Source organism: Culex quinquefasciatus, chromosome 1 (genome assembly GCF_015732765.1).
Source record: "Culex quinquefasciatus strain JHB chromosome 1, VPISU_Cqui_1.0_pri_paternal, whole genome shotgun sequence".
In the NCBI taxonomy this organism is placed as follows: domain Eukaryota; kingdom Metazoa; phylum Arthropoda; class Insecta; order Diptera; family Culicidae; genus Culex; species Culex quinquefasciatus.
The window spans coordinates 2,963,572-2,987,685 of NC_051861.1; the positions used below are offsets into that span (position 1 = coordinate 2,963,572).

General features: G+C 35.3%; 1 protein-coding gene across 2 annotated transcripts in view; it reads left to right on the forward strand.

Moving 5' to 3' along the window:
* The first annotated feature begins 9,078 nt into the window (after positions 1–9,078).
* LOC6035215 (protein Skeletor, isoforms B/C) overlaps positions 9,079–24,114 on the forward strand; it is a 54,650-nt gene continuing 39,614 nt past the window's right edge. For both annotated transcript variants that reach the window (XM_038261428.1, XM_038261433.1), the window contains exon 1: positions 9,079–10,254. In XM_038261428.1, the coding sequence (XP_038117356.1) occupies positions 10,065–10,254 (190 nt within the window). In that variant the 5' untranslated portion in view covers positions 9,079–10,064. The remainder of the gene's footprint in view (positions 10,255–24,114) is intronic.

Genomic DNA, 24,114 nt, shown 5'->3' on the forward strand with positions numbered 1-24,114 from the left:
GCCAGAGAGTCCACTGTAGTTCGACGTTGCAGTTTTGACAGTTGTGGCGGTGTGGTTTTGCTGTGGGCAAATAAATGGATTGCTACACCGCCACTACTGTCAAAAATGGCAAATATTATGATCGAATTACTAGACGGATTACAATTCTTCATTTTGCATCGTTTCATATTGGCAACCAGAGAGTCGACTAAGAGTCGACAGTAGTCAATGTTAATTATGGCAAAAAGATTGAGAGAACCATATAGAAATTAAAATTTATTTTTTTAAATTTTCGTTATTGGGTCGTATACCTTAAGGGGAAACAAAGACATTTTTCCCGAAATTTCAAGATGTGCATGAAATTCACCATATCAACTTTTGCGTTTTGCTCAGATACATGTAAATTTGGAATTAGATTAAATTATTCTATTCTTTATTAACAAAACATATTCTTATTGCTTAATTTATTCATGAAGATTACAATTTAAAATGATTTTGAAGTTTAAAAAAAAATGAAAATGAAATTTACAAATAAAAAAATACATATTATAACTATGGTATTACATTATATATAACATTATTATATTAAAAACAACTATCTAAGTCTAACACACTTTAAATTTGTTCAGCTACAACCCTATCTGGAACTGCACTAATGCTGCCAATTTTACAAGCCCGCATGACACATAAAATAACCGTTTCAATGAGTTTTGCAGAGCATATTAAGGCTAGCTACCAATTTTCCAGTCCTTCCCTCTCGCTCTCTCTCAACGCTCGTCTAACGCTTGAGAGTCCAAACCAAAACCAATCCCATAAAAAGGTATTTAAAGTCACCAATTTTCATTGCGAAACCACTGGTCCCACTGTTGTTGACCCACAAACAAAAAAAAACAACATTCAACGTACTTTCAAAAAAAGAAAGGTTCAAAAAGCGTTTGAAATGCTCAGAGCTAATAGTACAAGTTGTGAGTGTTGTGTTCAAGTCACAAATCATTGCAAAGCCCAAGCTTGATGGGGAAGGGGGATTTGGTGGTCGCCTTCGCTGGCTGCGCAAGTTGAGATGACGAGGCTGTGGTCGTTGTCTGCCGGCAAACAGTTGGTGACAGATGACATTCAGGCTTTCAGTAGCTGTTTGAGGATCGGTGCTAATGATTGAAAATGACTTATAAAAGGTATAAAAAATCAATTCAATCTTAAAATGTTGAGAAAAAAATATAAATATTAAAAATACGATTGAAATTAATAAATTTACAGCATTTTCAAAATAATAAACAACTGCAAACTGAACATAAACAAACAAATCGACGACAATAACAAAATGCTTTACCGCAAACAGATCGCTGCATGCTTTGATGATTCAATCACAAACATGTGCACAAATAGAAGGAATAAGTTTAAAGTAGCAATCTGGCTTCAAGATAATTTTGTTCTTCAGGAATGTTCTTTGTTCGCAATTGATTACCAATAAATGTCTAGTTTTGATGTTCCTCTTGATGATCATTTGATCTAGTTCAAACTAAGAAACAATCTCAATTTCCTAAAATTGAAACGATCCCACTTTCAAGATTGAGAATGCACATTCCAAACTTGGCGGAATTGCAGTTCATGCTTCGTGATGCGTGAAGCACAACCACCCATTGGAGGTGCACTAAAATATGTACCATTTCGAAACAATCGGTTTTGCAGCCTCCAAATCCGATGCAAATGAGCATAGATTTGTGAAGAGCAAAACAAAACACAAAAAAAGAAGAAAAATACATGAATGAAAGAGAGACACCATGCGGGTAGAGAAACAACACATACACTGGAGAAGGCCACCAAACAAGTGAATACAAGCTACAGCATAAATGAGAGGGGTTTTGCTGTTCATTTATTCATTCAGCGGCTGTTCATTCAACTGTTTTGATTCTGCGTTCAACCGTCGGAGGTCGCTTGGTTGGTTCGTGTCTGGACTCGTAAATAACGTCTACTTGATCTACTGGAATGAATGTAACATTCAGATATACAGAGAAACCTCTTTTTACGCGGTGGCGTTACGCTTTTTATTTATTCGATTTCTCTAAAACCATACAATATTTTGCAAGCTTCAAAAAGCGTTTTGTAGATCTGAACAAAACCTACAAATTGCTTTTAAAAGATTGCAAAAATATTGCGTCGTTCCAGAGAAATCGAATATTACCTCTTTTTTTGAGTAATATTACATAAAAAATGTGAACCTGATGGATATTCATCAAAAACTGATGAAAATTCATCATTTTCTGGGGTAAAATTAATCATTTTTTTTTTTGGACACAAAATCTGTCACCATTTTCTGATGAATATTACCATCATTTTTTTTCTGTGATTTCTTACATTTAAACATGAAAAGTATTTTGTTGAAACTGTACATAGGGGAACTATACCCTTTTTCAGCCTATTTCTATTATCGGCCTATCAGCACTTTGATCATAAATTACAGCTTTCTTAAAGTGTTTTTGGCTGTTCCAAAGTAATAAATAGCTCAAGTAAAAGTGAGCAAGCAACTTTCCATTGTTGGTACATCTGAAAATATTGATTTAATAGCGGAAAACGGCAAAAGTGATTAGAATTGGTCGAACGGCTTAGAGTGATTAAAATGAGTATATTTCCCCTACTTATATAATCACAAGCCCTGAGGCATCGTGAAAGAAAATTTTATGAGCTTTTAAAAAATCTAATTAATTTTTAAAAATCTAAATAAAAAAAAAAGATAGCTGAATCAGTTGGCGAAAAATCTGTGAAATTTCATAAAACCGAGTTTGTTTTTGTACAATGAATAGAGCGTTCAATTTCCCGTCCCGGGAAAAAATTTCCCGAGATTTCCCAAAAAAAAATATTTCCCGTTTCCTGGGAAATTTGTAAATTTTCCGGGAATTCCTGAAATTCAAGCGGAAGTATACATTTGAAAATGAAAAATCTGGCAAAATCTGTCAATATCTGGCACAGATCATGATTCATCTTTATTCTGGCTGCCACTTGAAAAATCTGGCATTCCCTGGTTTATCTGGCAACCTGGCAACCCTGGTAAGAGGGTTAAATGTGTAAAAATAGAAGACTTTTTGTGGAATGATGTTAATTTATCGTATAATTTAAATTATGTTGCATAATAATACCAAAAAAAATCATTCAAAAATTACTTTCTATTGTTTAGTTTCAAAAAATGCAAAAATATTTTCAAAGCTTGCATCAAATATTTGAAAACATTCGGTTGTTTGGAGTAAAACCAACACTAAAAAGCTTCACCATTTGTTCAAGAGCTGAAACCAGTATATGTCATGAAAAACATAATTTCTGCATGTTTTTTTCTCATTTCAATAAACTGGTCACAGAGCCAAGTTTAAAATTTCTCATCAAAAAATACCAAAATACATTTTCTTGTAGTTTTATGATTTTTTACATGCAGTCAAGCTGTTAATTGATCTTCACACTTATTTAAACCATTAATGTTGGTATCCTATACAATTTTGTTGCATAATAATAATTAAAACCAAGATCATAACAATTTTCAATAAATTAAAAATTTCCTGGGAATTCCCGGGATTTCCTGGGAATTCCCGGGATTTCCCGGGAAATTAACTAAAAATTTCCCGTTTCCCGGGAAATTGGACGCTCTAACAATGAATATTTTTTTCAGGGTTTATATTTCGTATCTTGATTCTTGAACTACTGATAACGTTTTAATTTACTTACTTATACACAATTACTCAAAAAATGCAAATTGTTGTATTGTAGATTAATGCCTTAAAATTGCCGAGAAATTTATTTTTTTAAACCGTGAATTTTTTTGCTGGCCTAGACTATGTAACAGCCAATCAGCCACTAGAATATGATTAATTTGGGTAGCTGTACTCAATTTTGATATCAGAAGTAAGAAAACTAAATAAAAAACTATGTTCTTGATTTCCATTTTCATTAACACTTGTAAACGATTTATTGGAACTCATTTTCTTCCGTGTAGGTAGGTGTGAATTGAAATAATTTAAACAATGTAGATTGAGTCATTGTTGATTTTTATGTTTTAAAAATCATTAGTTTTTGTAAACATGCTAAATTGATTTGGAATTCAGATTTAAAGTATTGGTCAGATTATAATAAAATTTCTCAAGAAAACTAAGCGATGTTGAAGGGAAATCATTTAAAAGTCATTAATATAAACATAGTTTGCGAGAATCCAGCGAAGAACTTTAAATTCACTTTAACCAAGTCCCTTTCCCTTTTTTACCACCTGTCGTCACACGCATCCGCTCAATTCATAAAGTGCACTGGACTGCACAAGCCTGCAGCTCGATGACCTTTCCCTAGAAGAAAAATGTATTCGTCACCTACACAGAAGGTGGGTGGTCGTGTCACGTGTTCACCATCAACTGTGCAGAGGTGTTCTCTTTTATATGTGTATTCCCTCCTACACAACGAAAACAACCTACGAACCAGATTTTGATCGACAGGAAAAAGGGTTAATTAACTTTTCATTTCATTCTACACCTTTCCAAAAATGCCTATTGATTTTTTTTGCTGGATTCATTTTTGGTTGAATTTTAAGAATTCATCGAGAATAAACAATAATTCAAAATTTTCACTTCTTGACTTATACAAATTGATTCTGAATTGACCCGCATTTTTATTAAATTCAATATTTTTTTAAATTTTATACAACAATAGCTTTAAGAACCCTACTCCGTCATTGTTGATTGTAGGAGTTGTCTGTATTGTCATTGTCATTTCAAACGAACTCTTACTTTCATTTGTTTCGATTAAGCTGTACGAGCTTTACACTCTACATGCGTCTGTATTGGAACGGCGCAAAACGTGGTTTTGCACCTTTCAAATTAAATCTATAAGGAAAACCGTGTTGTGTGATGGCATTTGAGTGAGCCGAATCAAAGATGATATTGTTTTGAAATGTTGAAACTTACAATAATTTAAGCAATTTTTAACCAATATATCTCCTTCATGATTGAAATAAAAATAATTTTACAAGTTTGGGGAAAACATAAATATTTTCTAATAATTTTCAATTTGTAAAAAAATAGCTCAAGAATATCAAACTTCTATTTTAGATGAGCATGGAAATGCAGTAATTTATAAGATTGATTTTAAAGTAAATTTTCCCTCAAACAATCCCAAGTCTCCTAAGTAGGTCTCTATTGCTCGGTATAGCTGTTGGTAGAGCTTAATGTTCACGTGTGCAATCAACCTTCCCATTTTCATACACAAACAGCCCACGACGAACGACGATGCACACATGGCTGCTGCCGGTTCACGACCTATTAGCTGTGAAAACACAACAACTGCGACATAATTGCTACAAGCAAAAAAGAAAAAGAACAATAAAAACACACACACAGAGAAAAAAAACCCATTCCCATTCTGAAAGGCATGCGTGTTGCGTTGAATTGAGCAACACCCTTCCCCCCTCCCATTTCCACCCCTTTCCAACTCATTTGCATCACCAACTGTTATCTGTCCCCTACTACATTCCCCCCTTCTACGTGGTCATCCTTTTCCTTTGCTGGCGACGAAAAAGCTTTTTTGAATGAAACCATTTTCCTCCACGATTCTACGGAGAGAGCAAGAAAAGCAACAATGATAACGAACACACACACGCACACCGCAATCAGCCCCAACAAGTATGGCCAACATCAAAGGGGGGAGAAGATTGCTCGGGTTGGGTGTACAAAAGAGTGAGCGGGACAGCCGACTTATCACCAAAGGAAGAGGAAAAAGGCCTTTGTCGATGGTGGTGGCTGGGGAGGGAAATTTTTTGAGCTTTTCCCAAGGGGGAACTCAAACTCCTGGAATTATCTCACGAGAGAGTCGTTTGAATCTCTCTCACGCATTTTATCCTGGAGAAAATTTGCTCCTGTTGATGTAATGTTGATGGGACTGCTTCTCCCCTTCTTAATTATGATGGCAACACGTGCGCGAGGTGGAGATTTTTGTTAGACTTGTTGTTTGTTTGTTTGTTTGTTTAGAATAAACTAAATTTAAGGGTGAAATGATTTATTTGCCTCACTCCATTGAAAGAGAAAAGTATTTCATTCACACTTTTTTCATAAATGACACTTAAAATATGATAATTGGGTATTAATTAAAAAAAATCAATCTTCTAGCAAAGTCTAAGAAAGTAGTACAGTCGACTCTCTGGTTGTCAATATCCAAGGGACCGTCGAGGAAGAGAATCATCAGTCTACAGAACGATGCAAAATGAAGACTCGATTGAAAATATTTTTTTCCTGATTCCCAGCTATGGGAGAGAACCTGGGTGATGAATAGAGAGAATGCGTAACGTGATTTTCGAATGATCCCACTTTGTTTACATCTACAAACTAGGAGGCTGTTCAAGCACAATCATGACTTTATTCTTATTGGTAGATGCGCTGTTATATAATCAGTGGTATGCGTTTTATTTTGTCTAGTTTTCTACATTATTTTGCTGGAAAATTGTGTGTGTTTTCAAGTTTCGTTCGGTCAGAAAAGGTTTTTCTTTTTATACGGGTGACGAAGAACTGCGACGAGAGTGTCATTCTGCGATGTCGAAGATAAATACCTTGGCTTATTTTGGAATTCTGCAGCTCTTCCTGTCCAGCGAAAAATCATCACTAATTCTAGCAAAGCTGATCCAACAAACAGAAAAGATTTTCACTAAATCAGTAGGTTTGAAAACGGAATCAAACAATTAAGACAGCTTCTGGATGGTACAACCGCATCAACTCTATAAACAACTTCCATTCATAATTATAAAAAAAATTACGATCTCGCCTTCAATGTTCTTAAGAAATTACTTAACTTCAACTTCAGGTCCTCAAAAGCCAAAAAAAATCATTCTTGCAAAAAAAAAAACACAATTTTTGATCGATAACAAAGCTCTCCACTTTGGCGAACAGTAAATTGGTTCCACTTTGACAGTTCAAAATTGAGGCCGTTTTGCGAACCACTATTCAGCACCCAGGAGAGAACGATGGCAACGTAACTGAACAAAAACAAACAAATGTCAAACATTGAGGGGCTTCGATTCTCAAAGAAAAATGTCTATGCAAGCCATGAGAAAGTGAAATTATTGACAACTAGAAAGATTTTTAGAGTAAAATTAATTGAAGGGACCTTCAAGCAAGAGAAAATATCGAGGAATGAAGAGAATCGTAGTATGCAGTTTGAAGGGACTGAAAATTTCATCGGTAGATGGAGCAATAATGAAATCGGGAAGATCGACAGCCAGAGAGTCGACTGTATTATGATTTGAAACCAAATCTAAGATAAGTTCAATCAAAGCAAGCATCCTTATTTTATTCTTTCGATTTTAATTTACTTGGACACATTTCATCTTTAACAGCCTTTCAAATAATTTATGTTCTTATAATAAAAAGTTTTACAAACAAATGCAAGGCATACTAATTACCCTAAGACAGCTAAAATCAGTTGAAATAGCGTGGAGTTATGATTTTTTTTTTAAAGTGAATTATGCGATAATTGTCGAAAATTGCAATTTTTGGGACGACCAATAGCCAACCAAAAAATACGGCTCCAATTATTTTGGCCAAAAAAAACGGCAGATAAATTTTGAGTTCGCATTTTTCCAAAAAAAAAGCTCTGATAATGTCTATCTAATAATTGTGAAATGTAAGTATTTAAAAAAGGCATTTGGTGTTAATTTTAGGATTAAAAAAAACAACTCTAATAAAGTGAAAAAGTATACAACAATTCGCTTTGTTTGATATTCATATTGCATATTTTGAAAATTTGAGTATTTTCATAAAAAATCGGTATTTTGTGAAAATTTTATTTAATAACAAAAACACAGAAATGCATACAAAATATCGCTTCTTTTGATACCCATACTGCAAATTTTGAACATTTGATTTTTTCTATGTCGTGAAAATTAGTATTTTCTAAAAGAAACTATTAAAAGTGCAAAAGCATACAAAATTTCGCTTCTTTTGATACCCATATTGCAAAATATGAAAATTTGAGCACTTTCGAAAAATACGATATTTTGTGAACAATTTTGAGTATTTATAATTTGAAACTCATTTTCAAAAAATATATACTTAGTGAAAGCATTGAAAATTTAACATGATATGGTTGAATGAATTTGATTTAAGAAGGATTTTAAAAATGAGTTATCGTCCATTATCGGCGATATAATTTATCGAACTAACAAAAACGATAACCATTATCGTTATCGTTAGACGCTAATATTATCGACGATAATTTTATCGATTAACAACCTTGGTAAAAGTCTTTATTTGATTTTGAATGTATGAACAAGCTTATAAAGTATTCGGAATAGTTTTACAATGAAAATGTGTCCAGTAAGAAACTGAACGTACAATATCGAATCATGAACAATCATGAACTGTGATTCCATTTGAGTTCCTATTGAATTACCAAATGCATTTCCTCAATATTTCATCACCGCCATTTTGGCCGCCAACTTGAACTTAAAAGTTCTTTTTTTTTTTTTTAAGTGATTAAAATCACTTCCGAGCAGTTTATCAGGAGTTTTAGGACAATAAAAAATAAGACATCAAAATTTCTGTTCTCTTGATTTGACTATCTGATGCTATTTGTTTTTTTTTTTCCTGCGGATAATTGAGTCTGAACTGTACTGACAGGCTGCATTCATTTGTTTTGTATTTTGGGATTTTTTAGAAATAGTATTTTCATCGAAATGTTAAAGCTGAATCCGGATCAAACTTTCTACAAAATTAAGTCTGTATTTTACTATGCAATTAAAAAAAAACAAATATTTTTTCATCTAAAAAACATTAATTTTTTTCATAAAAAATCATCAAAATTCCACCGTTTCCCACCAATTTACAAGAATGCATCTTTTTACCAACACCAACACACCCACAAAACAACCCAAACTAAAACAGCAAAAGCATTCCAACACACAAGACTCCCTCATTACAACTCCCTCGTTGAGGCTTTGCGGTGGCCACCCCATACACTAGGGGGTGTTTTGAGAGAGCTTCTCTTCTCTGAGCGACTTCTCTCTCTCTCCCTCTCTCCGCTCTGGTGGGGAATCCTGGTGGAGCTTCGCTGGCACGCACGCACAACTCCACGGCCGCTGATCGCTTTCAAAGTTTCAGTCCGAGACGAGAATCCCTGGCGATAAGCAGCAGCAGCAGCAGACAGAAGCAGCAGGCAGGCCAGCAGCAGCTCCTTCGCGCAGAGCCGCCGGCAACTCTGCTTCTTTTTTTGCCCTGTTTGTGAGGCAAATATACTTGAAACGCAACAGTCGGTAGTGCAACTATTTCAAACAATTTTGGAAACATTTAAGGAGTTTTTTTTTTGCTGGAGGAGGCAGCTCATATTTGCAGCAAAGTCTGGGGGCGCCTAAATTGGGCAGCTTCATCATCGCAACGCTAATTGTACCAGTTTTGGATCTACTGGAATCTATTTTGGGCCTAGTCGGCCCCTTGGATGTTAGCGAGTTTGGGCACGGTGCAAAAATGGTTTAAAATTTGCGGAAACGTGTAAATTTTGGTGGTTTGGAGCGCACCATGGTCAACTCCCTCCTACAGTTTGACAACGATCTGATGGATTAACCCCAGTTGAGATGTGAACGAGTGACGAAGAAATTGCTGTTTTATTTTTAGTTTGATTATGATTTCCGTGAAAACCCTAGGATCCACCCTAGTGCAGTACTTAACCCAACTATAATAAATCTAGCTGTAGTGAAAAGAGAAAAAAATAGTAAAAATCTGTGATACGTCTATGAAATCATATGACAATAATTACGTGTGCAGTAGAGTGAATCAAAAAGTGTGTTTAGTGTGTAAAAGTTAGCTAGCCAAGAAGCCAAATAAAAGAAAAGAAGAAAAAAGTTCAATTATCAAAACCCCATTAGCGCAAGAAAGGAAAATTTTCCGCGCGCTCATCCAGCCCCAAACGTGATTCTGTCCGCCATTTTGAAAACGTAAGGATTTTTCACGGAACCAGTCAGCCAGCAAGCAGAACCTCGCGCTCTCCTGTTCTCTCTCGTGGTGGCGTTCTACCATCACCACCCCGTGGGGTTCGGAATTCCGAGCATAGAAAGAAGAAAACCCAAAAGTTTTGCCACAATGCACGGCAGGACCTCAAACCACCGCCACCAGGATGGTGGCCACGATGGCCGCAGCCCGAACCGGCCCCAGCTATGGCGCCCCCAGACAACGACGACACCGACGACGACGATTACTAATGTTGCACAAACCAGAGCCAGGGATATCGTCCTAGTGGGATTAGCGATGGCACTCCTACTAGCCGCGAACGGTGAGTAGAATTTGGGGGTTGTTTTTTTGGGGCATTTTTGTTAAAACATTGAGGGTGCTAAATTTGGCAAATTATGATTATTTTAAAATCAGTTAATTATATGGATTTCTTTCAAGTCTTAAAAAAGTGTACATATAGAACTCGATTTACAATTATTACTAACAAGTTATCGTACCCAATAAATCAACAAATTACAAATTACAAAAAAAAAATATTTGTGGTTTGATTTCAGTTAATAAAACACAAGATTTACAAAACGTTACTGAATAAAATTATTACCTTGTTTTTTATGATTGAAACTTCCTATACAAAAATTAAGTTATTTCTCAGAGTCTTGGTATTGTTTAAAATCCCATGTTACCTCAATAAAATTTCGTCGTCTGTTAATTTCCATTTCATTCAAGATTATAAAACCTATCTCGCAACTATAGGGGCAACTTTGGCTGTGTTTTTACTAACATTTCCTATATTTTAAGTAAAAATAAGTATGCAGTATTTTTTGTAGTGTCTTAGACTATGCCTCTACGCATTTTTTAACAATTTAAATGATAATAATGCCATAATTTAGCAAAAAGCAAAGTAGGGGAAGGTGGGGCAAGACGACCATATGGGGCAAGAGGAACAATCGCTCGTACGGCCGTAATTTTTACAATTTTGATTATTTCCAGTATGAGGAATTGTTGCTAGCAGTGCAATTAGCTGATTCTACTACCACATAACCGCCAAAACGACGTACACGCCACGGGGCTTAAGATTTAATGAAGTTTTTTTCAAAACCTTTGTTTTCTTATAATATTTGGAAAGTACAAAATAAAGCTTAGGGTTCGTTTTAAGGCTCATTTTATCAAGCTGCTCTTTTTCCTAGATCAGTAGTGTCCCTACCAATGACTTGCACCTATCATAAAGTATGATTTAACTTTTGGTTATTTTTTTGAGAGCTTTTAAAAAATCATGTTCAGGTGGGGCAAGTGTACCATATGGATTTTTAGTATGGAAAAAGTTACGAATTGCTGCAACAACATATTTTATTGGGAAATAAATACGTAAAAGTTCTTAAAAACTGATAAACAATTATTTAAAAAAAAATTCCATGCAAAATTAAGTGATATTATGAAAATTTACTATTAATCATCTAAGTAAATTTTTTTTTTCGTAAAAACGATCAAATTTTTAGTAAAATATTATTATTTAATCTAAAAATTAAAAAACATTTCAAATACATTCTAATCTGATGTTTCACAGTGATAGCAGTTCAATTGTTAGCAAATTAACATGTTGTTTCATGCATTGTTCCTCTTGCCCCAACGGGTTGTTCGTCTTGCCCCACTAGTTGAGTAGAACGTACGGAAAATGAAAATTTTTAAAATCAATTTTTAACATTAAAAAACAGGTTTTTTTTCAAAATTTGTTCTATCAAAGTCTTAGTCAAGACCTGAAATAAGATGATTATGAAAAAATCCGACAGATGTTTTAACGTTTTTAATGGGTTTTAACGAGCATTTCCTTAGCTTGTTACACTTGCCCCACTTTCCCCTAATCCACTTTAACGACCCCCGGGTCTTTTGTGGTCTCTGTTGCAAGTTTCTGCTCATTTCTAGGCGTCTTAAGGTTATGTGTGGTGAGTCACTCAAAACCACTTTTACGCTAATTTGAAAATTTCCCGGGAATTCCCGAAATTTAAGCGGAAGTATACATTTTCTTAAATTTTTGGACTATTTTTTGAAAATGCTCTGAAAAAATAATAAATGAACAAACTCAACATGATTTTGTTCAATTAAATGTATTGCTTGGTTTATATATAATTAATCTGATTATCAGAAATTATGATATCAGAATTATTTCTGATAATATAAATTTTTGAAGCAACTGGGAATAGATCTTGCTTAATGAGTTTTAAATTATTACAATTAGGTAACCTTTTAACAGATTGATGTTATTTCATCAAAACAATATTAACTCCTTACTTCCAAATTAAAATTGAGATTTTTTTACGTTTTTGTTTACCATGATCAAATGAGATGAAAATCGAATTTGTGCAAAAAGAATTAATTTAATTGGTTGAATACCTAGTACTAAAGAAATTACAATTTGAAATAAAAGAATTATGGAGCACTGGTGCAACTACAGGTGTTAGAGGGTTAAATGTGAAAAAATAGAAGACTTTCTGTGGAATGATGTTAATTTATCGTATAATTTAAATCATGTTGCATAATAATACAAAAAAAAACATTGAAAAATTACTTTCTACTGTTTGTTTTTTTTTCTCATTTCAATAAACTGGTCACAGAGGCAAGTTTAAAAATATTTCTCATCAAAAAATACCAAAATAAATTTTATTGTAGTTGAATGATTTTTTACATGCAGTCAAGCTGTTAATTGATCTTTACACTTATTTAAACCATAAATGTTGATGTCCTATACAATTTTGGTGCATATTATTAATTAAAACCAAATCATAATAATTTTCAATTAATTTAAAATTTCCCGGGAATTACCGGGATTTCCCGGGAAATTGGCTGAAAATTTCCCGTTTCCCGGGAAATTTGTAACCCCGGGAAATTTGACGCTCTAACTATGCCTCTACTCATTTTTTTACAGGTCAATTAATAATGCTAAAATTCAATAGAGAATATAAAAAGGCAAAAGGTAACGATAGGAGGTGGAAGAAAAACAAAAATACTATCAGAAACAAATATAAACTAAACAAGATTAATGCAAGAAAAAATTAAAATGGAACAAGAAAAACATAAACCAAGAGAAATAAAGTTTTTCTCAGAATGAATCTTGATGAAAAATGACCTCCTGAACACGAAAAAAAAATTTAAAAAAAATAAAAAAAGGTGGACCCTGGCTAATATGAGTTGAAGATAAATCAAGTACAAAACATGTCTAGAAACATTAGACTGGCTTGTCGTTAAATGGAAAATTTTAAAAATGATCACAACAAAAACCAAAAGAATTTGTTTTGGTGCCTTTTAGGCCTCAAAACAACCCCCAAAATTTTTAACCTATTGGTTGCGGCCACAATTAGTGCACTTCTTTTAAAATTTTGTATGGAAAATTGTATGCGAAATACAAAATTTTTTGAATCTGGATTTTTTTAAATTTTGGATTGAATTTTAAACCAACATTAAGCGTTAAAATTGAGAAAATTCCTAACAACTTTTCCGAAAAGAGTATGGTGCTATCTTGCTCCTATCAAAAGATACAGCGTCCTCCAAACTGGTCTAAACTTGTTTTTTTTTTGCTAGATATGGGTTTTAGACCAGTTTAAAGCACGCTGCATCTTTTGACAGGAGCAAGATCGCACAACATTTTCCTCGAGAAAGTTTTAGAGAATTTTCTCAGTTTTAATGCTGTGTTGATTGGAAAAAAATGTGTACAATAAAAATAATACAGAATGAAAACGAAATGGTCAAAGTGTGGACGCAACTAATCGCTCCCAAATTTTGTTTAGGAGCCTAAACTGCCCCATTCGCATAAATGTCCCATTTGCGTTTTCATCACTTTGGAGTTACTGGTGCAGCTTGGTTAAAAAACGTGTACTCTTTCAGAAAAACCCAATAATATTCAGTACTTTATTTGACAAATCAGGAGGGAATCCAGTTGTGCGCTATTTTTTTCTAATCCATGTACCTGCACAACAAGCTCAACTGACGTTTAGATCATTAAAAATATGACTCAGTTTACCTACACTGTAAGTTCTTTAGCTAATTCTATAATAAGGTGCAAAATCATTTAAGCACAGTCACGTGTTCAATCAACAAGCCCAACTCCTAACCGGATCTGTTCCGTGTTTTATTTTTTATTCTTTGATCATCACAACGTGCGGCGCGACGAGGTACAGAAGATCTTCTCGACATCTCGTCATGCCGATGATCCGGCGATCGGGTAATCGTGTCAAGGACACGGAACCGACCTGTGCAAAGAGAACTTGACGAAGGCAATTTATTCTTCAAGACTGCGTTGAGTCGGTGTTGTCAGTGCAAACTGTGCCGTTGAGGTGATCTGGACTGCTGCGATGACGAGCCACTTATACTGCCAGGGTTGCACTTTGAAGGCTGTTCGCGCTCGTGCACAAAGTGTTGTCGCTCAGCCAGATTGGACGCCGTCCAGGAAGAACCTCGCATTCTCTGCGGTTTAATTCGCGATTCTTGCGTTTGGCGACTTTATGATTACATAAAAATGCATAAAATTCCGGCAAGCCGGTTCGGGTCGGCGCGAGTGACAGGCTAATTTGCATAAATTTCCAATTTAAACGCAGAGATCTATAATAACCAATCTCTCACTGCTGGCTGGCACTGTGGCCAAAGTCGGTTCGCAGCCGGCTGTAGCTGGTAGAGCGAGATTCAATCTCGTCCCGAAGTTGTAAACCTTTGAAATGGTACAAAACTTTACGCGCCGCAAAAGTTCTGCGCACCCAAGCCAATCCCAACTGGTTTGCTGCGTGGAGCTCAGCGACCTGATTACGCAACTTACGGCCTGCTTGGCTTCGCGAGACCCCAACCCGGTATGACCGCATCGAGTTTTTCGCTTTCTTTCTTGCCATAGCCATTTTTTTACCGTCTCTAGACTTGGAGTGCAAGTAGGCGAGGTGGGTCCCCGGGTAAAAAGTGACAGTCAACGCGCGGTTCATGTCGCACACACTTTCTTTGGAGTTTGGAGCGCTTTTTTTGCGTCTTTTTAGGGCAGAAAAAAGGGCGCGGAATGAAGCATTTTGCGTCATATCTCTCTCTCCCTCGATGGGGGGTGTGACCAAGTGAATGGAGAAGCAATTTTAATTAAACTTTTGCTGCTGGAATGATACTTTTTTTTCGTTTTCACTCAAAGTTGAAATAAGATTACGAATTTCAAATGAAGAAGTGAGTTTTATGTTTTTTTTTTTCGTGGTAATTATTAAACCGAGTTTTTTTTAGAAAATGAAAAATATGAATTAAATAGTAAAATTGATTTAAAAATTGCACAAACAGCTAAAGCATTTACTCAATTCAACTGACAAAATCAGCTGATTTTCTCGGCTAAGAAACAGTATACCAATTGTAAGCAAAACATGTTTTACACAATTCCTCTTGTTTTACACAACCATCCGCTGTGGTGTTGGATGGCATGACAGGTGTCAAACTTACACACTGATGAAGTTGGTTGGCGGGAAAAAAGTGAAACCACCAGAAGAAATGAATAAAACAAAACAGAAGAGGGCAAGCGCGATTACCGTGAGAACTTCAAACCGATATCAAAATGTGTGATGTGGCCACAATTGTTTTCGCACAAGACGAAGGTATGCAATTTATGTCTTCGGAGTGAATAAAAAAAAGGGCTTCCAGCGATTATGTTGGTTACACAAGAGGAATGGGGACGTTGTAACTTATAATTTGCAACCTTGAAAGTTAATCGTGATGGTTGATTGTGTAACTTTTATGCGTAGAACGGGCTTTGTATGCTAATTTGTTTGCTATTGTACAGATTAGCTATTGTACAGATTAGATTCTTGAATTGCGAGTTAATTCTTTAGTTCTTGGTTCTAGGCAAACTTAAGAAGAAAGAAGATTTTTTTTCTGATGATATTTTGCGCTATTAATTAGCATTAGCATTTGGAGGACGCCCCACCACCGGAAGGCTCCACAACGCTTATCCCACTGTTTGGTGTGGTTGTATTAGACCCTCATCCGGAACAATAATCCAACACAGGAGATACCATGTCTTCATCTTTTGATGAGTGTGTAATACAACCCAGGGCATAAGGGGTCCAGGCCGGGTCCAAGCTATCCTCAGGGATGGGGAGGATCGTTAGTAAACACCTATCTAAAGTGCGCAAGGACCCCTACGTCACTTTAGTGGTATAGATGTTTGTAGGGAGGTTTTGGACTCAATGTTAGTGGGAGAGGTAGAACCCTAGGATACACCTCGAAAGGCATTGCGGGTTGGTTGCAACAGTATTCCTAATTCCAGTCTAGACTCACCAAGTCGCCATGGCCTAGTGGTTAGCATTTTTGCTTACCAATCCAAAGGACGGGGGTTCGAACCCCGCCTCCAGCAACTTTGATTTTTCGTTCATATTCAGCATTTCAAGTATTTCTATGTCCTTAACTTTCTCGATGGGAGCAGATGGGAATCGAACCCAGAACCATTCGCTTGCTAAGCGAACACCGTAACCAGTCAGCCACGGCCGCTCCTATATTTTGCGCTATTAAATAGAATTAATGCGTGTAATTAAAAAAAAACTCTGTGACCAGAGATTGTAATTCTAATTATAGATATCAAGTTATCAAGGAGGTATTAGACTATGACAAACAAACAAACTCGCACTTTTTCGTGTTTGACAGTTTGCCAAACACGCAAACTTGTTTGTAGCAAACTCGCAAAACAAGCAAAATTTATGCACGCTGACGTTTCTGCAAACAAATACAGGCGAACGAGGCAAACAATCAAAGCAGGCAAACAGTCAAACTCTCAAACTGTCAAAAAGTGCGAGTTTGTTTGTTTGTATGTCATAGTCTAATACAGGGGTGCCCAAAGTATGGCCCGCGGGCCAAACGTGGCCCGCGAGGTCAGTTTTTGTGGCCCGCGAACTCAATTTAAATGATTATGAAAAATGTCCCTTTGTCCATTTGTAAAGTGATCTTATGTTTTTTTTAAATGAGGGTTTATTTTTAATTTTTTTATGTTAATCTTTTTTATTTTTTTTTTTTGTTAACATAAAGCCATTGATTTATCCATATAATAATCCCATTATACGACACAAATATGTTGTTCCAATTTTTTTTCTAATTATTCGCTTTTTTATATAGATCTTGCATTTTTTTGAAATATTTTTTTACAAATTTGTACGGGTGTATAATGCATTTCCAACAATGTTTACATTGAAAGGTTTCAGAATTTCAATTCTGGCTTTTGATTACAGTTTTTATATTTTTTAAAATTTGTTTTCCCTCTCGACCATGCCCAGAATCAAAGGACAATAACTTTTTTTATGTTTGCAATGGCCTAGCTTTGAAAATTATTTTGCAACGACTTTTCATTTATAACACTTAATTTATAGATAGAATTACGCCGTTATATATTTTTTCAGAGTTCATGTCACCATTTTCAAAATATAAAAAATATCAAAGATAACACAAGTATATTCAACACAATACCATTTTATCAAATACTTTAAACAATAAAATCAACACTACTTTAAACTAATGAAAACTGAAATTTTCTGTTCTGAAAATGTTCAAAAAATATTACAAAATTTGCAGAAATCTCAAAAAACTTAAGGCGAAAGATGTTTTTTTTGTCTTTGAAATTAAAATAACGTAATTTATTTTCTTAATGAACGATTTTGTACATTTGGCCCGCAAGTTCATTTGAGCTTCAAATTTGGCCCGGCATCCAAAAACTTTGAGCACCCCTGTTCTAATACCTCCTTCAGCCACGTTTGGTTGCAATTTTCTCTTTTCTCTATAGCAAAATGATTTTTATATTGTTTAAGAGTTGAGAACTAATGAAGGTAAGAAGGATATTCAGATGAACAATTTTCAATATTGATAGTTGTGAAATTAAATAGAAAATGTTTCGCAAGAAGTTGGCCAACACACTGTTTATGCTGAAATCAAGCAAAAAATTAGCAGTAACATAAAAAGTGAATTCCCCATACCAAATCATATGAAATTGAAATGCTCGAGTTTTCGTCCAATTGAACTCATAATCGGGATTTAGGCCATATGCTTCAGCCCTGTTATGGACGGCGGAAAGTCAAATTTGAAACACCCTAAATCCAGATTAAGAGTTCAAGTGTCGTACGAAGCCAACGCACTATACCCAGCTATTAAAGTGCGCCTAAACGAAACGCCCCACCATCGATTGAAAGCTTTGTGTTGTTTGGGGACGCTTTTGCTGCCACACAACTCACTAGACATACGCTTTACTTTCACTTTTTACCGCCACTCCAATCAAAGTCTTTGCCAGTCTTCTCGCGCTAAAGCGCTGAGTAAGAGGTTGGCGCGAACCAAGCTCTGGAGCGATTTTGGAGCAACAGACTTAGACGCTTACGTAACACACGGTGAATTAGTGGCAGCAGCGATCTTGGCGGTATCGCGTGTTTGCGATCGAGATCGCAGCCATGTCGTTTCTTCGTGATCTTCGACACGTTGATTAGTACACGCCAATCTTAAGAGAAGGTGTTGAGAGCTGTCTGATCGACATCTGATCGCCTCGGGGGTGATGAGTTTGCATTATCTAGTTGGTTTAACTGATGTTTTGTAATTGAATTCAATGATCATTCGGAGATTTCCATTAGGGTGATACAATGATAGCGAAAAATTGCATAATTCAATACTCACCAACTCCACCTCGTAGGTCCAGTCAAAATTCAAAGCTCTGTGACCAACGGGATCAAACCCCATAAATAGCGAAATCCTGTCGGTTTCACGGCCCAATTTCTGACGGTGACCACTTACGTGCGGGGTTGCACCGAGACCGGTATCCAGAGGCGATGATGCGTGAACTTTATACATATACTTCCTGGCGGGGGAAGGGCTGGAAGAAAAACTCTATTAGGCCACGATGACGACGATGATTACGGCGATAAAGTATATCGTCCTTACTGCTTGGGTTTCAGAAGGGGAAAAGGAAAAAATCGTGCCTGGTCGGACGACAAGGGGATGATAACAAGCAAGGCCGAATCGATACACGCCGAGAGGGGAGTAATGTTTAATAACTAGATCTATAAATGATATTGCTGCTTCTTTAACTTTCCCCCTGCTCTGGGAGCAGCAGCGTTTTGTGCTGAGTCTTTTGTTGCTTTTTGATAAGGATTTGAAGAAAAAATGAGCCAAAATAGGGGAGGAAAGGATAAGCCGGCAAACAATAACAACAATGTTCAGGGAAAAGTGGGAAACACGGTTGGAGACGGTATTTATTCCATGTGAGTGAGGGTGGATTTTGCTTTACTACCTGATATCGGAGAACAGAGTTGAAGTAATGATACCACAAAATATTAAGTTTAAAATTTTCCAATGTATAAGTAATCTTCAAAATACTAAAATACTGGCAACACTGCTACTTTTGAAGCTAATAATAACTTTTATCTCCATCACAGTATCAACATCACAACACATCTAGCCAAATAGCCCGAAGGAAGATCGTCCAAATTTACGCCCAATTTTCAAGGGGTGAATCTCGACTCCACGTTGAGCGGAGATTTTTATTTATGGCTTAATTTGAATACGAACATGATTATTGGCAAACACGTGCCGTTCCGGAGGAGCTATCAGTTATTAACTATTTGCCATGTTTCACTTTGTACCGGCATGGCGAGGGAGTTCATAAAAAGTTATGAAAAATGAGGAATCACATAATAAAAACCGATGTTCCGGGGGAGATAGCAGCGACATTATTGTTTATTACCGTTTCTGTCTGGTCCTCTCTGTGTGTTTGTGTTTTATGTGCTGCCGAAGAGTTGATTCAACTTATCTGCTGTTTTTGGCACAGTGAAAAAGATTATTTTTAAATATTTCGTAACAAAATCATGTTAAAAACATTGTATTGCACTAAAGTTGATTATTTGAACAGTTTATAATAAAAAAAACATCAAATTCAAATTATTTCACAGTGCATTTTTCAACGCTACTGGTTGATGATTGTTATGGCGATTAAATTGTGCTGCGACCGACGACGGCGGAAAGCAAATTGATGAGCATGTAATGTACAGACACACCATCACTGCACTGATGGTAAAGTTGGTGCTCCGAAGAAGGTCCCTAAAGCGGGAGGAGTTTTGATTTATGGCGGGAGGGTATTGTTTAGAGAAGTGATTGGGGATGTAACAATTAGCGTAAGTAAAATATGGGCCCGGTGGGTGGGCCATGTTGAGAGAAGTGATGAAAATGTTATTTTGTGTGCTTTAAATTTAGTATTAGTTTTTTTTTTGCTTATAATTGATATTAAAATTGCAGTCCTATATTTCATTTTGTGTATTTTCTGTGAATTTATCTACAGTTATCTTTTTTAAATCAAGATTTTTCATACAAAAGGGAGCAAAAAAAACGCATTTAAAAAATCAGAATTCAGTTTTTAACTAGAGTTTATCACATTTCTTCAGAATCATTGAAAAGCAATGTTTTGCTCATGAGATAGTTTGTATGTTTTCAAATACTAAGCTTCGTACAGTGGACTCTCTCGTTGTCGATATTGAAGGGACCGTCGAGAGCGGGAGTTATCAAATCATAGAGCGAAAAATCAAAGCAATCTTCTTGAAGGGACTGAAAAAACAGCTGGAGCAATAGGGGAAGGTGGGGCAAGACGACCATATGGGGCAAGAGGAACAATCGCTCGTACGGCCGTAATTTTTACAATTTTGATTATTTCCAGTATGAGGAATTGTTGCTAGCAATGCAATTAGCATATTCTACTACCACATAACTGCCAAAACGACGTAAACGCCACGGGGCATGAGATTTAATGAAGTTTTTTTCAAAACCTTTGTTTTCTTATAATATTTGGAAAGTACAAAATAAGGCTTAGGGTTCGATTTAAGGCTCATTTTATCAAAATGCTTTTTTTCCTAGATCAGTAGTGTCCCTACCAATGACTTGCACCTATTATAAAGTATGATTTAACTTTTGGCTATTTTTGTTGAGAGCTTTTAAAAAACCTTGTCCAGGTGGGGCAAGTGTACCATATAGATTTTTATTATGGAAAAAATACGAATTGCTGCAACATCATATTTTATTGGGAAATAAATACATAAAAGTACTTAAAAACTGATAAACAACTGATAAAAAAAAAATTCGTACAAAATATAGTGATATTATGAAAATTTCCTTTTTTTCATCTAAGTAATAATTTATTTTTGTATAAACGATCAATTTTTTAGTAAAATATTATTAATTAATCTAAAAATTAAAGAAACGTTTCAAATACATTCTAATCTGATGTACCTAAGTGATAACAGTTCAATTGTTAGCAAATTAACATGTTATTTCATGCATTGTTCCTCTTGCCCCAACGGGTTGTTCGTCTTGCCCCACTAGTTGAGAAGAACGTACGGAAAATCAATTTTTTTAAAATCAATTTTTTACATTAAAAAACAGGATTTTTTAAAAACTTCTTCTATCAAAGTCTTAGTCAAGACCTGGAATAAGATGATTATAAAAAAATCCGACAGATTTTTAACGTTTTTGATGGGTTATAACGAGCATTTCCTTAGCTTGTTACACTTGCCCCACTTTCCCCTATTGATATCAAGAAGATCGCAGCCAGAGAGTCGACTGTATTATACTTTAAACATATTCGAATACGAAATTCAATTTTGCTGATGATTTTACCAGGACATTTTTTTGACACTTGCTGATAGACGACACATCGAAGTAAGCGAAAGAGGGTTATTATTTTCATTACTGCGGGTTTTTCGAAATTTAATTAGGCCAATTAATTTTGTTTTCTCTTCAATTATTTTCCTAAAAAATAAATAGTCGTTAGGCCGTTGCAAATATTTTTTGAAGTTTATGTCCCTCGACTCTGATCAAAGTCGAGGGAGGGGCAAAAAAATAAAAAATAAAGTTAAAAATTGAAATTACATGCCACGGAGTCAACATTTGCATGAAAAAAGTGTTTTAAAATGCATAATACACCTGTCCAGTTGTTTTGCAATCATTGATTTCCAAAATTTCTAAGTACTGACGAAAATTTTATTTTGACGAGAGAAAAAGTTTTTGCGGTGCTGTAGGTACATTGTAATTTCATAAAAGTTCAAAATATTTTTAAACGAGTCCAAACATGTTAAATATGATTATCAATGCAGAAAAATGCATTTTAGATTGTTCTCAGTTAATTAGACTTCTATTTCCATTGAATTTAGGTATTTTTTTTTTTTTTGAAAAAAATATTTGTTTGCCCCCTGATTTTTCGGACTCATTTTGAAGGGGGTGGGGGACATAAACTTTGAAAAATATTTGCAACGGCCTTATTATAAAAAAAAATCATAAAAAGAATCTTGTTAAATGCATATATGCATTATAAATTAAATAAAATCGTCGCTTGTGTGCTATTTGGTGACACGCCCTATCTTTTAACAGTAGACGTGTCACAAGGTAGCACACAAGTGACGAAATTTTGAATTGACCACCAGCGGTCGGAAATAGTCATTAAAATTTAGCAAACCATATTTTCACAAATTCATTGATTTTTTTGTTGTTGTAAATTTAAGACAGAAGCATTACTTTAAATAAAATTTGTATTAGCCTGATTAAAAGAAATCTACAGTATTTTTTCAAAAAAAAAACCTTGAGTGCTACTTCTTTATGCAGATAGGACCTTTTGAAAATGTATTCGAGAATTGATTCGACTCAAAACAATTTTATCTGAAAGACTGTTCTTCCGTCCCAAAGAAGGTACTCTTTAGTTTTATCATTGATGTTTGCGAAATTGATTTATGAAATCATTCATACCGTTTTTTTCTGGCTAATGCCGTTTTTTCCAACTTCTTTAAAGTTAAAATTATTTGGGACGCACAATCCACTCTTTGTTTTTTTTTAATCGACTTCTTCGTCGTATACGTCGAATAGTCGTCTAGCGGCAGAGACCTACTTTGATTGAAATTCATTAAATCATTAATTTTAATTTATCTCCAAAAACATAACCGTGTTTTTCTTTGCCAAAATTTTCACAACTTTTTTTGTAAAGTAATTCATTTTTGTAAATTTTTCCTTTTTTTAATTAATTGTTGATTTTATGACAATAATACTTTTTTTTTGGGAGCAGTTTCAACACGCAGAAAAATAAGGCATGTTGGAATCAACAAAACATTTTTATGATAAAAAAATCATCATTTTTGTTGAATCAACGCTTAACGTCAAAGCAACTTTTTTTAAACAATAAAAGACTGTTGTGGAATTGAGAAAATCAAGGTTTGCTTAAACGCAAAATTTGTGTTGATTATATTCAACAGAAAAAAATGTTAAAATAAACCTCGTACATTTTTCTAGATGAAAACCTAAAAATAAATATTTTCGCTCCAAAAATAGTAATTTTGATTGATGTATCAGAAATGAAATTAAATCTGTGTATATTACCTTAAAAATATGATTGGAAACTTCATATTTTGTAAGGCAGTTCCAATACACATAACAACAGAACCCACCTTAGTAATCAAGATAATTTTAAATTTCTCATTAGCTTTATTATGCTTTTTTGATTGAAATTTAAAATTAAAGACTGCACGGAACTCGTTTAAAAAGGTTGTGCAAACTAATCCAAACATTCTTGAAAAGGACATGTCCTACATTCTACCATTTAAAGCTCGGTACACAAACAAGCCCGATATCGACATCCGACACTTGACCAGCAGCACTTCTCTCCCCTCCCCGGTGACCGAAAAAAAACCCGGTGAAGAATCCCGTGACCCGATCAAATGTCTATAAATATTTGCCAAAGATCTTTCAACGTCATCACCATCGCGCTCTGTCTCTCCCCCGGGGTTGGGACCGGCTCGGCAACTGGTCCCAGTCAATGGCCTATACGCCGCCAAAGTCAACGCCGACGTGGAATTTCCGGGAAAATCAGGACCGACCCAGAGAGAAACTGCGTGTGGAAAGCAATATAAGCTGCACTTGGAGACTCTCTATCTCTCTCTCTCTCTGGAGGGTTGTTGATATTTGATCGATTGCTTTTTCATTTGATTTGGGACCATCCATAAACCACGTGGACACTTTAGGGGGTTTGGCGATTGTCCACGATCCATACAAATAAGTTTTTTTGTATGGACAATTGTCCACGATGGGGGTAAAAATTCCCAAAAAGTGTCCACGTGGTTTATGGATGGTCCCTTTGGCAGCAGATTTGAGGCGAATTTCGGAAGGGTGTGTGGGTGGGGAAAAC